We start from the raw sequence: 14,365 nt of genomic DNA, 5'->3' as shown, positions 1-14,365 counted from the left end.
ATTTGCAGTTTGTTTCACTAGCTGACTTCGTTGTTTCCTGGTGGGCGAATATGGGATTTGCTTTGTTGACAATATCCAGACTGGGATGACATTTCATTTTGTTTTCATTCATTAATATATTTTGTTTTAAGCCAGTACAGCATGTAATTTGGTTAGCTATATCCCAAATTGCAGCTCATCCTTGTTTGTTTAATATTATTATTATGTGACACCTCCAGGGAGTCCAAAGACTCATCGAGGGAGAGTGTGTCAACAGCATCGAATGATTACCCCTTCCAACTAGTAACACCACGCTCAAAACTTTTTTCATGAGCCTTTAGTAGCAGAGGCTCTACCAATCGACCAACCTTTGCTGGCATATGAACGATTTAATTTGTCAACACACAGAACATACTATTTTCAGCAAAGATAAAGTTTAATTGTTAATATCCAGATAGTTATTAATGGGGTGCACCATGAGAAGGTGAATGGATGACAGGTTAGTAGTCCTGGTTAGTTCTTTACATTCCTTAAATGTTAATTTCCCAGTTTCTCTTAAGTGACTCCTTGAATATAATCCAGCCATTATTATATAATCACTTGTATGTTTCAACTTCAAGCTTTAATTTGTCTCTTTACTCAATATAAATAAAGAGACAAGTCTCCTCCTCTTTCTTCTTTTTTTTTTTTTTAATCTGAATCTGAATATAGTATTTGATATCCATCTACAGTTCTCACTTTCCAGACCCTGTCTACCTTAGTTTACTTATTCTTCAAATATCTATTTTGCATTGTTTCGTTTTCCTTATAACTTGTTTTTTCACTTTGAAACATAGTTCTACCATTCTATGTTGCATTTAGTGTTTTGTTTAGGAGAAAGTGGTGACATCAATTGTTTTGAAGGTTCCTTGTAAGAGTTGTCTTTGAAAATTTATCCACTTATTGTCTTCTTGTCAACTTAAATAGCAACTTTTGGATCTGTTGTCACATCAAACATCTGGTATACTTTATTACTTGGACTTTCAATTTCCTATTGTAATGGAGAAATTTTTAAGATCAGCGCTGATTAGTCTTCACCCAACCCTCCTCATTTATATGGACTTTGGACCAGCATGGAATAGTCTACTCTATGGTAGAACTAATATCTCTTTCTTTAGCTTTGCATAATTACCAACCTTGTTTAACATATATCCCTTTTTCACAGAAAACTTCGTGGCTAGCCACTACTCAAGTGATAATTTCATAGTGCTCTGTTCCTGCATCTCATTTGTCCTCTGATGAAATGACTGAGATTGAAAAGATTTAATAAAAAAAAAAAAAAAAAAAAGTAACCACAGTGATCACAGTAAAACTAATTACTCTTCACGGGGAAAGGAAATCCAATATTGCTGATCCTTGTGTACCCTCTGTTATTTACTATCAAGAGCAAATAACTTAAACTTTATCCAGGATTCAAAGAACCTTCAAGAGTTTTTATTTATTTTTATCTGAAGGTGAGTTAGCTAGTCTCATATTGCTGGTGACAAGGTTTTTTTCTCTGGGAAACTTGGGTATTTCATCCCACAAGGCAGGTAAATCAGAAGAATACACATAGTTAAGATTATTCTGGCCTTTGCTGCTTTAGCTCTGCATTTCCAAAGAATCTTCACAACTAACCTTAAACTCCAGAAATTCGTTTCCTTTTTGGTAGATATCTCTTGAATTTTAGTATTATATTTCTAGTATTTGCTTAATGTGGGCTTTTAGATTTTTATAGTTTTGTTGTAATCATTATTGCTGCTGCTACCATTATTATTATTTATTTATTTTGGTTATTGATCTTATGAGTACTATTTTTGTGATACCTGTTTATAATTATGGCAAGTACTGGCAGTAGCAGTCATCAATGAATCTATTAAACCAGTGTATAAGATTAATGTTCTTTATGTAAGCTTTCTGTCTATCATTCCTCTTGCATAAGCTTTGGTGATAACTATTTATTCCTAGTGATGTTAATGCCAGTATTACTTGGTTTGTTGTTGTGAAATATGAAATGACAGTATGTTAAATGTTGGTAGCTTCTGACCAGTTTTTAGTAGTTTCTAACCAGACTTTTCATTTTTAGGAAATTGAAGTAGGATGACTGATAAAGCTAACGCACCATATTCTTCTGGTTTTTCACCGCCACCACCACCACCACCAGGTTTTTCTCCATATCCTGCAAATGCTGAACCTTATCCTACAGCTCCTGCGACATTCCCTGTGACAGGTGGAGCATATCCCACAACAGCGGGAACATATCCTGATGGGTATGCTCCACCACCACCACCACTTAATCAAGCATATGTTCAGGAATCTTCTGGATATCCACCTGGACAATCTCAGTGTAAGTACTAAATAATTAGTGTAATTGAAACTTTATATTACTGTCAGCGTAAAGATTTAAATGATAGCTTTTTCTCTAAAACATTTATTTATTTTATTCTTAAAGATGGATATTTGCTAGTGAACCTGGTTGTTCCACCCTCTAATGTATAGTAGGATTGTGTGTAATATTCATACAGTAGACCTCTAAAAAATTGTTATTATTATTATTGTATGGACATTTCTGTGGGTCTGAAGACTCATCGTGGGAGACCAAACTATCCACACATTCTCTCATACCCCTCTCATTGAATCCATTAACAAAGAGCTCATAACTGATGCTGGCAACTCATTCCATGCATTCATGACTTTCCAAGCAAAAAATTTAGTCCTCGCACCCCTACTAACCATGCCTTTACTCAACTTCCATGTTTGACCTCTTGTTCTGTCCCCTCTAAAAAAGTGTGCCGAAACATTTCTCTTATTTCAATCCTATAAAACCCTTTAAGTAACTTAGATGTTTCTATCAACCAACTTCTGCAATCCACACACACACTCTCAATTTATCCTCAGATGGAATATTCCACAGACCATGCACCATCTTGGTCACTCGCCTCTGAATCCTCTCCACCAATACCTCATCCCGAATAAACCCAGAAGACTAGACCTGAGCACAGTAATCCAATCTGGACATATGAAGACCTTTTAAAGAGGAATAACAACTTCCTTATACCACATGTTAGTGTTTTTCAGTAGCTAAGTAATTTTATGAGCCAACTTAGCAGTGTGCCCTCTAAATGTCAACTCTTTCTCCCGCTACCCTTAAATCTCCAACTTCATCTATTTCCTGGAGTACAGTTTCATCAGTGTGGTACACAGCTTGTCGAAAGGCCACTACCCAGAAACTGATCTGGGTAGTGGCCTTTCCCATGATGCATAGTATTATACATGTCTGTAAAGATATGTACCTTGCATTCTGGGATACTAAGGCAATAGATGTGAAGTCATTAGTCTTATATACAAGTAGCACAGTTGCAAAGTTACTTCACCCGCAAACTTTGCTTGCTCACACTTATATAAAGGATGAAACCAAGGATATTATTTCTTGGCATCTTTAATTTATGTGGAAATCTAAGGGTGTAATTTTTTTTTAATAATGTGTAAAAGTCATGCCAAGAGAAAAGCTGTTTCAAAATGCTAGTTATTTGATGTAAGCCAGGCAGTATTTTGAGCAATACATAGTCTAAGTTGTAAATCAGCAGTTAGAATTGCAGCAGGTACAGGAAGATGGTTCGTTGTAAAAAATCAAGTGTTGAGACAAGCATGCACAATATCTTCACTCTTATTCATCTATAAGGATCACATTACAAAGGAAAGTGGCAACAGGATTATCAAATTTGTAGATTTTTAATCTTAACTGTCTGCTTTATGGAGATCATGTTCTACTTTTAAATAAACCCAGTACATATCTGAAGGATTTATTAACGAAATTGAATAATGTAACAAATTTCAATTTAGCATGAAAATCAGCAGTAAGAAAACAGACTGAAGATAGGCAGGAACATGAAAAATTTTATCTTCATCCTGAATGAAAATCCTATAGAAGAAGTAAAACATTTCATCTATTTAGGCATAATTTTTAGTGAAGATGGCAAATTAAATATGGAAATAGACAACAGAATTAGCAAACCTGGTATGGTAGGAGTCAACTGAATAAATTTATATGGAATAAGAGAAATTAGAACACTATATTAGCAGCATACAAAATAGTGTTCAAGCCAGTTCTAACCTTTGAATCTGAAAGCTGGGTTAGAAGTGAAACAGTTTATCAAAGACTGGAGTTATGAGAAAAATTAGGGGAGTGAATGAACAGATGGCATCAGTGCAAAATCATATTAAAAATGAAAATATTTGAAAGTAACTTGATGTTGATAGCATTCACAAATGTGTGAGCAGAGCTAATCTCAGGTGGTGTGGTCACTTTAACCAGATGGGATATGAAAGATTAGGCAACCAGGTGTTTGGCATGAAAAAAAACCCATAGGAAGACTGACATAAGTGAATTGATGCAGTCAGAAGTGCCTTCTTAAGTAGTTCCTCCAATTTGGAAGTTAGCAAACATGATATACCAGAGTGTCTGTTCCTCTGCCATTTTCTTGATCATGCAATAGCTCTTGTCACCATCCATTTTTTTAAATCATCAACCGAAGAAATTCTTGGTCTACCAGGAAATCTTCTTCCCTCTAATTTCCTCTAGTATTTCCAGAGACGTTTTCTCTGATGATTCACTTAATGTGTCCTGCCATCTTGCACTTTCTCTTATAAGGTCTTCCACAAGTGCTCTTTGGTTTCCATTAACTTCAATACCTCTTTATTAGTTTTTTTTTTTTTCTTGTTCCAAGAAACCTTCAGTGCTCTCCTACAGCACCACATCTCAAAGGCATGCAATTTCCTAATTATGGATTTTGTATATGTCCACGTCTCACACCCATAATTCAGTGTGGACCATACATAGGATTTTATTATTCTTATTTTAGTCTGATTATTTATTCCAGAGGTCATTGGTAATTTATTATTCCAAAATGCTTCTTTTGTGTTAGCTATTCTTGATTTTATTTCTATAACTGTTTCATCTTCTGTAATCATTACTCGTAAAAAATAATTATAAGCCTTTACATTTTGAATGAGTCCCGTTGATACTCTTAAATTGTGTTTTGTTGCAGTTTTTGCTTATTACTATATACAGGTATCCCTTGCTTAATGCAGGATTTGATTAATACAGTGAAATTAATTGTTACAGTCCCTTTATATATGTGGCAAGAGTTTTAATTAAAGCATCTTTAAATTTACCATGCAAAATCATACAAGCCTCAAGGAGTGTTTCCTGGCTGAGAGAATGATTCACACACTTTCGTGTGTGAATGCAAGTGTTTTTTTCCCACCAAATATGACATCATTGCTACAACCCATTGCAACTTTCAAAGCCTATTTTCTTAAAAAGACATTCCCAAAGGCAATAGAAACAACAACAGGAGAAAATGCGATTACGCTCAAAGAATCTTGGGAAAATTTTAACATTAAACACGCAATTGAAAACATTCATGACTCGTGGGAGCAAGTGTCTTCTAGCTGCATGAGAACTGTTTGAAAAAACCTTTTGCCAGAATGCGCTAATGACTTAGGTGGTTTCAAAATCCTGTGAACAACGTGGTTGAAGGAATCATTGCATTTGGTGAAGACCTTGGTTTTGATGGTGTTGATTCGAATTCAAAAGATTTCAGTGACAATGATCTTAAAATTGAACAACAACGTACATATGAAAACAATGAACAAATGGAATGTGAAGATGAGGTTCCAAAGGAGATAACAATCAAAGAACTGGATGGAATATTTTGCATTTTAGAATCACTTGAGAAGCAACGATTTGGAAAGCAACTTATGGATGTGAGACCTGGAACCTAAAGAAGTCAGATAAGAAATGGACATCTGCTTTTGAGATGTGGTGTTACAGAAGGCTGTTGAGGATATCATATACTGAAAGGCATACAAATGAATGGGTGTTAGAAAAGATCAGCAGAACTTTAAGGCTTCTTAAGGATATTGACAGGAGAAAGTTAAAACATTTTGGACACATAGAAAGGATGAAAGGGGGACTTCTCAGAACAGTAATAGAAGGCAAAGTTCCTGGAAAAAAAGGCAGGGGTAGACCATCAATGAGATGAATGGGTGGCATGTGTGGAGTGACTGATCTTCAGAGAGTTGAGGCTGCCAGAAAAGCAAACAGGACTACATGGCGAGGCCTGGTGTGGCACATCACCGAGCATCGGAGTGACCATACGGCATCTGTAAATGCCCAGTGAAGATAGTGTGTGAGAAGCAAGTAATGAATATGGATCCAGATGTTAATCAAAGAATGCTTGTTTGCCAAGGTCTAGAGAGTCATTTTACTTGTTTTATGCTGATAAGAAAAAAATTAAAACTGTTCAAATGAATTTTGATAACTTTTTTGATAAAAAAAAAAAATTGCAGTAATTAATGAAGGTACAAGCATTTATGAAACATTTACTTTGCGTTCATTTTTTTGTTTTTCCTAAAAGAGTACCATATAAAACAAATTATTAATACAGTAATTGATCATGGACAAATTGTAATTTTTACCATTGATTATTATATTTGATTAACGCAATTTTGATATACGTGGCAATATCAAGGGATTAATTAATTGCGTTAATCAAGGGATACCTGCACTTGGTTTTTGCTGTATTTGATGCTAAGCCATAATTCTAGGTCTTTTTTGATTAATATATATTTTGAAACTGTTTTTGATTTTGCTATGAACACCAAATCATCAGCAAATCTAATATTGTTAATTTTGATGCCATTTATTTTTATTCCCATTTCAGTATCTTCATATTCTTTCATTATCATTTCACTGTATATGTTAAAAAGTATAGGAAATATTAAACATCCTTGTCTCACTCCTCTTTTGATATCCATTGTTTCATTATTAATTTCATTTATAATTTGTCTTCTGATTCCAGTATAATTCTATTATTATTCTGAAGTCTTTTGTATCTTGAATGTTTTAATATTTCTATTAACTTTTCATGTCTTACTGTGTCGAATGCTTTTTGAAAGTCTATAAAGCATAGATATGTTAGTTATTTCTATTGATCTTTCAATAAGTTTTTAATTCATAAATTGCATTAATTGTACTTTTTCCTGGCACGAATCCTTTATGCTGTTCACTTAGATGGCTTTTAATTCTAGCAAACATTCTATTTTTCATTATTTTCAATAGTATTTTTGAAGTATGGGATGGGAAGTCAATTGAATAAATTCATATGGAATAAGAGAGAAATTAGTAGGAACACTAAATTAGCTGTATACAAGACAGTGTTCAAACCAGTTTTAACTTATAGATCTGAGAGCTGGGTCAGAAGTAAAACACTTGACCAAAGACTAGAGACTGCAGATATGAGAGTCCTGAGAAAGATTAGAGGCGTGAACAGATGGCATCAATGGCAATATCATATTAAAAACGAGGATATTAGGAAAGAACTTGACATTGTCAACATCCAGGAATGCATTAGCAGAGCTAATCTCAGGTGGTATGGTCACCTAAACAGAATTGGTGAAGAAAGATTAGCAAAACAAGTGTTCTCTGCCAGGTTGGCAGGAAAACGACCCAGAGGAAGACCAAGATATAGGTGGATTGATACGGTACAATGTGCCTTAGACAATAGAAATATAAGATCTGATAATGTTGGAGTCTTGACAAGTAACAGACTGATTTGGAGGAAAATTGTAGATAGGAAGCGTGAACAGATGGCATCAATGGCAATATCATATTAAAAACGAGGATATTAGGAAAGAACTTGACATTGTCAACATCCAGGAATGCATTAGCAGAGCTAATCTCAGGTGGTATGGTCACCTAAACAGAATTAGTGAAGAAAGATTAGCAAAACAAGTGTTCTCTGCCAGGTTGGCAGGAAAACGACCCAGAGGAAGACCAAGATATAGGTGGACTGATACGGTACAATGTGCCTTAGACAATAGAAATATAAGATCTGATAATGTTGGAGTCTTGACAAGTAACAGACTGATTTGGAGGAAAATTGTAGATAGGAAGTTAATAATGATGTAATTTTTTTCATGTAGTACTATCATATCCTGTAAACCCCTTGAGGGTACATGGCAGGAATTTGATGATGATGATGAAGTATGGGATATGATACTAATTGTTCTAAAAATATTTACATTCTGCTGCATTATTCTTTTTTGATATTGGAATGCAAATAGAATTTATGAAGTCTTCTAGTAGTATGCCTGTATCTCTCTCTCTTTCTCTCACACACACACACACACACACACACACACACACACACACATATATATATATATTATAAAAGGGGCATGCCACCAGCTGCCACTGCCTATAGGCAGTGGCGCCTCGTGGCGTGAAATTGTTGGGGTGCTGCAACTTTCGATATATATACTACACACTGTAAGTACAGTGTATACGTGTTTGGATAAAATATTAAAATTATGGTAAAAATTAAAAAAAAAAATGTAAACATGAAAAAATATTGTTTTTTATCGATAAAATTGTAGTTTGGTATAATTCAAAATTTCATAAAAATAAAATTTTCTTCTTGTTTTGTTTCATGAAAAACTATTGTTTATTATCAATAAAATTATATTTAGTATAATTCAAAATTACTTAAAAAAATAAAATCCATTCCTCTAATTGTAATGTCCAAATATTTAAAGAGACGGAGTAAACGTGATAAGCACTTCGAACGCTCTACTACTGGTGCAAACTGCATATAAACAACAGTAGAACTGCGCAATGAATTATGCTAATAGCTCACATCTCACTATGACGTGCATATGCTTGCGGCGCTGCAATATGACACTGTGGTAAACACAGCGCTGCTTGCGTCCTTTGCCCTCCTAAGTGCTGCAAGATGGATTTTTATTATTTTTTATACAAAATAAGAGAATTGTATAGGATTGTTGATGATAAAATTGAATATTTCAAGCAAATATAAATAAATAAATAAATATATTTATATATCGAGAAAAATTGGGGATGCTGCAGTTCCACAGTGCTTATGCATGAGCCGCCCCTGTATATAGGTTAATTTCTGGGAAAATTTCCTTGTTAACCTTTTAAGTAAATATTGTTTTTATGGCTCTAGTCTATTTTTGTTTAGGCATGCCCTTTTATAATGTCATTGGCTTTTTACTCAAATTTTAGGGCATTACTGATGTTTTATATAGACAGATATATGAAAAATATAATGGAGGAATAATTCAGACATACCTTTGTAGGATATTGCTGGCCGTCTTCTTGTTCAGCGGCATATGACGATATACCGGCATATGCCGCTGAATCTTACTTTCAATCATACTCCTTCCTTTAACGGCATCTGCTGTTAAAGGAAGGAGTATGATTGAAAGGAAGAAGGATGGAAAATGTGGGGGTAGAGAGAGAGAGATGTGGGAGAATTATTGCTGAGGCAAGGGGTATGTGAACTTTTTTGAAAAAACCGGGTTTTTTTTATTATTAATGGTGGGCAGAGGATAATTTGGGACAGGGTGAAAAATAGAAATTTTTGGGGAAGGAGAAGGATATGATGGGATAAGATCAGAGGTGGGAGTAACAGGGTGTGAGCCATTTCGACAGTGCGTTGTCTTTGGAGCTTGTAGGGGAAGTGGAGACTAGTCATGCCGGCTTGGTGTATCTGTGTTTCCTATTGGTCAGAGTCGTGACCTAATTTTTATGTTATGGATCTTCCAACTCTTGAGATTATGTAGGCCAGGTGGACTTTTATTGAGTTTTTGTCACATTTTATGGCTATCGTAAAATTTTCTGATATTCTAAGCATTGTTTTGTTTTTATATATCTATTACTGGCCTTGTTGATTTGTGGGGTATGTTTTTGTTCAAGGGCGTGGACTGCTATTTCTGTTTTTCCTGTATTTTGTATTCAGTTTTTCTTTTGGTTGTTGTGTTTTTTATTGTTTAAATGTTCTGGAATTGGAATGTTACAGCCACGGAAGTGTTCTTGTCCATAAAGATCTGATAGTAGAACCTGTGTAGGTGACATCACAATCTGAAATCAAAATCTGTGTTAACTTGTTTTTTTCTGTGTTGAGAATTATGTGTAGTGAAAAACTTGTAAGCATTTATAAACTGTGCTAGGATGACTGATTTTTTTTAATAGAATAAGGATGATATGAGTTAAAGTGGAGGTAGTTTCTGATATGTGTGGGTTTGTGGAATATTTTTGTGGCTATTTTGTTATTTGTTCTAACTAATGTCAGGTTTAGGAAATTGATGGCGTTTTCATGTTCTGTTTCTATGGTGAATTTTAGACTGGGAGTGGAAGATGCTAAAGAAGTATCTCCTGGAAAGACTAGGAGTTAGTCGGTCCAAGAAGAGAGATCGGCTCTTGACTATTAAGTTTTTTTTTTGTGAGAAGACATGCAAAATTGTGTTTTGGATGCATTGAAGGTGAATAACTTGTTTCCCCCCATTGCAGAATGGTGTGAGTATCACTGTTTAGAGTACTTAGCATATATTATCTTGAAGCTCGATATTTGAACACCAAGGTTTATCCTGTGAGTCTCACAGGATAAACCTTGGAGAGCTATCATCAGCAAAACTGTGAATGGGATTTGAGATCATTGAGAGTAATTGCATATATATAAGGAAAGAGGGTTGGTGAAATGAGAACCCTCAGGAATAGACTACAATTAAATACATAGTAGTGTGTGTGTGTGTGTGTGTGCGCGCGCACACAGCTTTTGGACACCAGTGTATATACTAAGTACAAACTACATTTTTACTTGTATATGAAAAACCTTTCATGACCACAGCCAAATGTGTATATAAATTTTTTTGCTAGCATTCTAATAAATTATATTACACAAAAAATATGTTGTAAATTTTATTATCAACAGACCTTCATGCAGTCAAGAGACTCATTGTGGGCGGTCCCAATCTCACATTCCCAGCTCATTATACCTCAACTTAAATGCATTCACTATTCCTGCACTCACCACACTCTCAGACAGTGCATTCCAATCACCCACTACACTTTCCATGCAAAAAAAAAAATCTACTCCTCATTCCATCTTATACAGCTTCCAGGGATGGCCTCTAGTCCCCCTCCCCATCTCCAGATATTCTATGAAAAATCTCATCCATGCTAATTTGGTAATTATCCCTTATCAACTTATGCATCTCAATCATGTCTTCCCTCTTCCTTCTATACACTAGGCTCTGTAATTTGCATTCTCTCAATCTGTTCTCATATTCCACATTCCAGACATCAGAAACTTAAGTCAATCATCTCTGGTCCCTCTCCAACATGTCATCATCCTTTTAAAAACCTGGCAACCAAACCCGTGTACAGTAATCCAAATGTAAAGTAAATTTTAGCCAAATATACTAATATGTAAAGTAATTTTAGCAAAATGTCCACGGAATTTCAAGTCTATCCACCACAACTCCCAAATCCTTCAAATACATCTTGATCATGTCTCCCTCTTCCTTCTATCCATTAGGCTCTGAAATTTGATTCTCTCAATTTCTTCCCGTATTCCACATTGCAGATACCAGAAACCAACTTAGTCAATTGTCTCTGAACCCTCTCCAACATTTCATTATCCTTTTAAAAACCTGGCAATCTGCATATAACCTGCCTATGCAGTAGTTTATTTAGATTTTGCAAAGACTTGATAATTACAACATGATAAACTAGTTAAATTGGAACAGATGAGGGTGGATAGTAGATTAGTGCGTTTCATTGGAGATTGGCTCTGTAGTAGGTATCAACAGGTTGTGTATGGGGGTGAAGCGATATCCCAGAAGAGGAAAGTCACTAGGGGCATGCCTAGGGATCTGTTTGGAACCATTGTTGTTTAATTTGTATGTAAAGGACATTGGAAAGGGGCTTAAATAGTGATGTACAGTTGTTTGCAGTTAGGGAGAGTTATGGGAAGTAGAGCAGATATTGTAGTTTTGCAAGAGGACTTAGACTGTTTGAATAGGCAAATGTGTGGAGGATGTCAGTTTAATGTTGCAAAGTGTAGGTTTTGAAATTTGGGATGCAGAGTGGGGATACAGTGGAATCAAAACATCCTTACTTCTACGTGTTAGTGTCCTCTGCATCGTTCTCGTAATTCACTGTGTTGTCCTCAGAATTTTAGCAAAGTGTCCTTAAAATTTCAAGTCTCTATCCACCACAATCCCCAAATCCTTCATCTCCTCCACTTCTGCAAAAATATCTCCACCAATCTGCATCCCATCTTTACTTCCCAAATTTCAAAACCTACACTTTGCAACATTAAACTGATATCCCCACACATTTTCCCATTTCACAGTTTAATTGCAAAGCTGCAACATCTGCTCTACTTCTTATAACTCTCCTCAGCTTTTCATCACCTGCAGACAACTGTACATCACCATTTAAGCCCTTTCCAATGTCCTTTACGTGCAAATTAAACAATGTCCCCCCACCCAAAAAAAAAAAAAGCAGATCCCTGGACATGCCACTAGTGACTTTCCTCTTCTGGGATATCACTCCCCCTGTTGATACCTATTATAGAGCCAATCTCCAATCAAACGTACTAATCTGCTATCCAACCTCATGTTGTAATCTATTGAAAGTCTTTGCAAAATCTACATATACTACTGTATATTCATCCCCCTTGTCCAATGTATTCATCACTTTGTTATAATAAGTAAGCAGATTGCTAAAACACTATCTTCCCTTCGCAAACCCATGCTGTCCAGTAAAGAGAATTCTACTGCTGTCCCCCTAATTCTGAATCCTTGTCCTCACTAGTTTCTCCAACACTTTGACCACAATGCCGGAGAAGCAGATTGGCTTATAAATCGAAGCCTTAGTCTTATCTCCTTTATGAAGCAGAACAATTTTGCTATCTTTCCATTCCTTTGGGACCTGGGTTAATCTAAGACTCATGTTAAAAATATACATTAAAGGTGTTAACTCCCTGGAACATTCCCTCAAGACACGCCGTGATATATCATCAAGTCCCGTGGCCTTGTTGACATCAAGTTTACTTAATTCCTCATATATCTCCTGCTCATTCACAATCATTGGTTCCTCTCCCATTCTCACTGCTCTCAAGTTCTGCATTATGTTATAATCACAAGAATGAAATACTTTAATGAACTGCTTATTTAACACCTCTACTATATCCTCCTCAGTGTTTATCATTCTTCCATTATCACTGACCAACATCATCCTCCCATAATCATTCTTCCTTCTACTGGCTACATATCAAAAAAAGCTCCTTAGGATTTCTTTTAGCATCATTTGCTAATTGCTGCTCATACCACACTTTTGCTACCCTTACTAAGTGAATCACTTTCTTTGCTTTCTGTTTGTGCTCCTCGTGCAACTGATTATCTCCACCCATCTTGTGCCACCTTCATGCCTTTTTCTTCCAGATTGGAGGCTTCACCTCTTCAGTCATCCATTTTACACCTACCTTATTTAATCTTCTGGCCTTTGAAATACACTTAGTCATTGTTTCTGCCAGATGATTCTTGGGTAGAAATCAAGTGGCATTGATTTTCTTCCCATGCAATTCCTCATTCCATGATATTGCTGCAAGCTGTCTCTTGAGTTGCCATAATCACTGCCTTATAGTTCCATATATAACTTTCTCACCGAAGTCCTGATTATGGCTGGCCATCACCAGAGTGATCACTTCATGGTCAGTTTCATCTGGACGATGATGTGACACTTCATTTACAACAATATCTCCTGATGAGATAATGAAATCCAACACCCTCAATCCATCTGTGGCTCTGTTATGTACTGCTTAAATCCCTTAAAAACTCAAGAAATTCATTCACTTTGGTTCCTGATGCCATCTCTTCATTCTAGTCTATGTTATCATAATTGAAATTGCCCATAATGATCACCCTTTTCTTATTAGCCAGACCAATTTATGTAAACATTTCCTTCTCATTGCCTTCTACATTACCAGGCCTATAGCAACATGCTACTAAACATTTCATCCTGTTTACTTCCATGCCACACTGCTTCAGAACCACTGTTGGTATTTACTCCTTGCATCTCCACCCTAGATGGGCACAACTCCTCTGCTATCACACTCCTCTTCCCTTTTTGCTTTGTCTTTGCAAAAGACTACATATCTCTATTCCTGTCAGAATGTCATCCTCATTCAACTATGTCACTTATACCAACAATTTTTGGGCAAACAAACTCTATCAATGCTACAATTTCATTCCCCTTGTTTTGAGTACTTCTAGCATTTGTAAACATACACACTAGCTCATTTCTGTTTCTACAACAAGTCGCAGTAATCCCACGTCTTGGACATGACTCCTCTACTCCCCTGTCCATTCCTGTATCTTCACTGGTATTACACCCCTCCCCAGACCTAAATTTTGCCCCACATCCTTGACTCCCTTAATCCTTTCTTGTGCACTTACACATCTACTCCTGAAACCATCATCAGCACTTTACATG

At 35.9% G+C, this 14,365-nt stretch overlaps 1 protein-coding gene across 3 annotated transcripts in view; it reads left to right on the top strand.

Annotated features, from left to right (window-relative positions):
* Positions 1-14,365, top strand: part of LOC150093822 (protein lifeguard 2-like) — a 355,713-nt gene that overhangs the window by 156,089 nt on the left and 185,259 nt on the right. For all 3 annotated transcript variants that reach the window (XM_090413186.1, XM_090413185.1, XM_090413187.1), the window contains one exon: positions 2,084-2,344. In XM_090413186.1, coding sequence (XP_090269312.1) covers positions 2,098-2,344 — 247 coding nt within the window. In that variant the 5' untranslated portion in view covers positions 2,084-2,097. The remainder of the gene's footprint in view (positions 1-2,083; positions 2,345-14,365) is intronic.

This window comes from Typopeltis vanoorti, chromosome 23, assembly GCF_054136105.1.
Source record: "Typopeltis vanoorti isolate ZY-2024b chromosome 23, IOZ_Tvanoo_1.0, whole genome shotgun sequence".
In the NCBI taxonomy this organism is placed as follows: Eukaryota; Metazoa; Arthropoda; class Arachnida; order Uropygi; family Thelyphonidae; genus Typopeltis; species Typopeltis vanoorti.
Note: the sequence above shows the minus strand (reverse complement) of the source record. Positions and strands in the feature narration are given on the sequence as shown.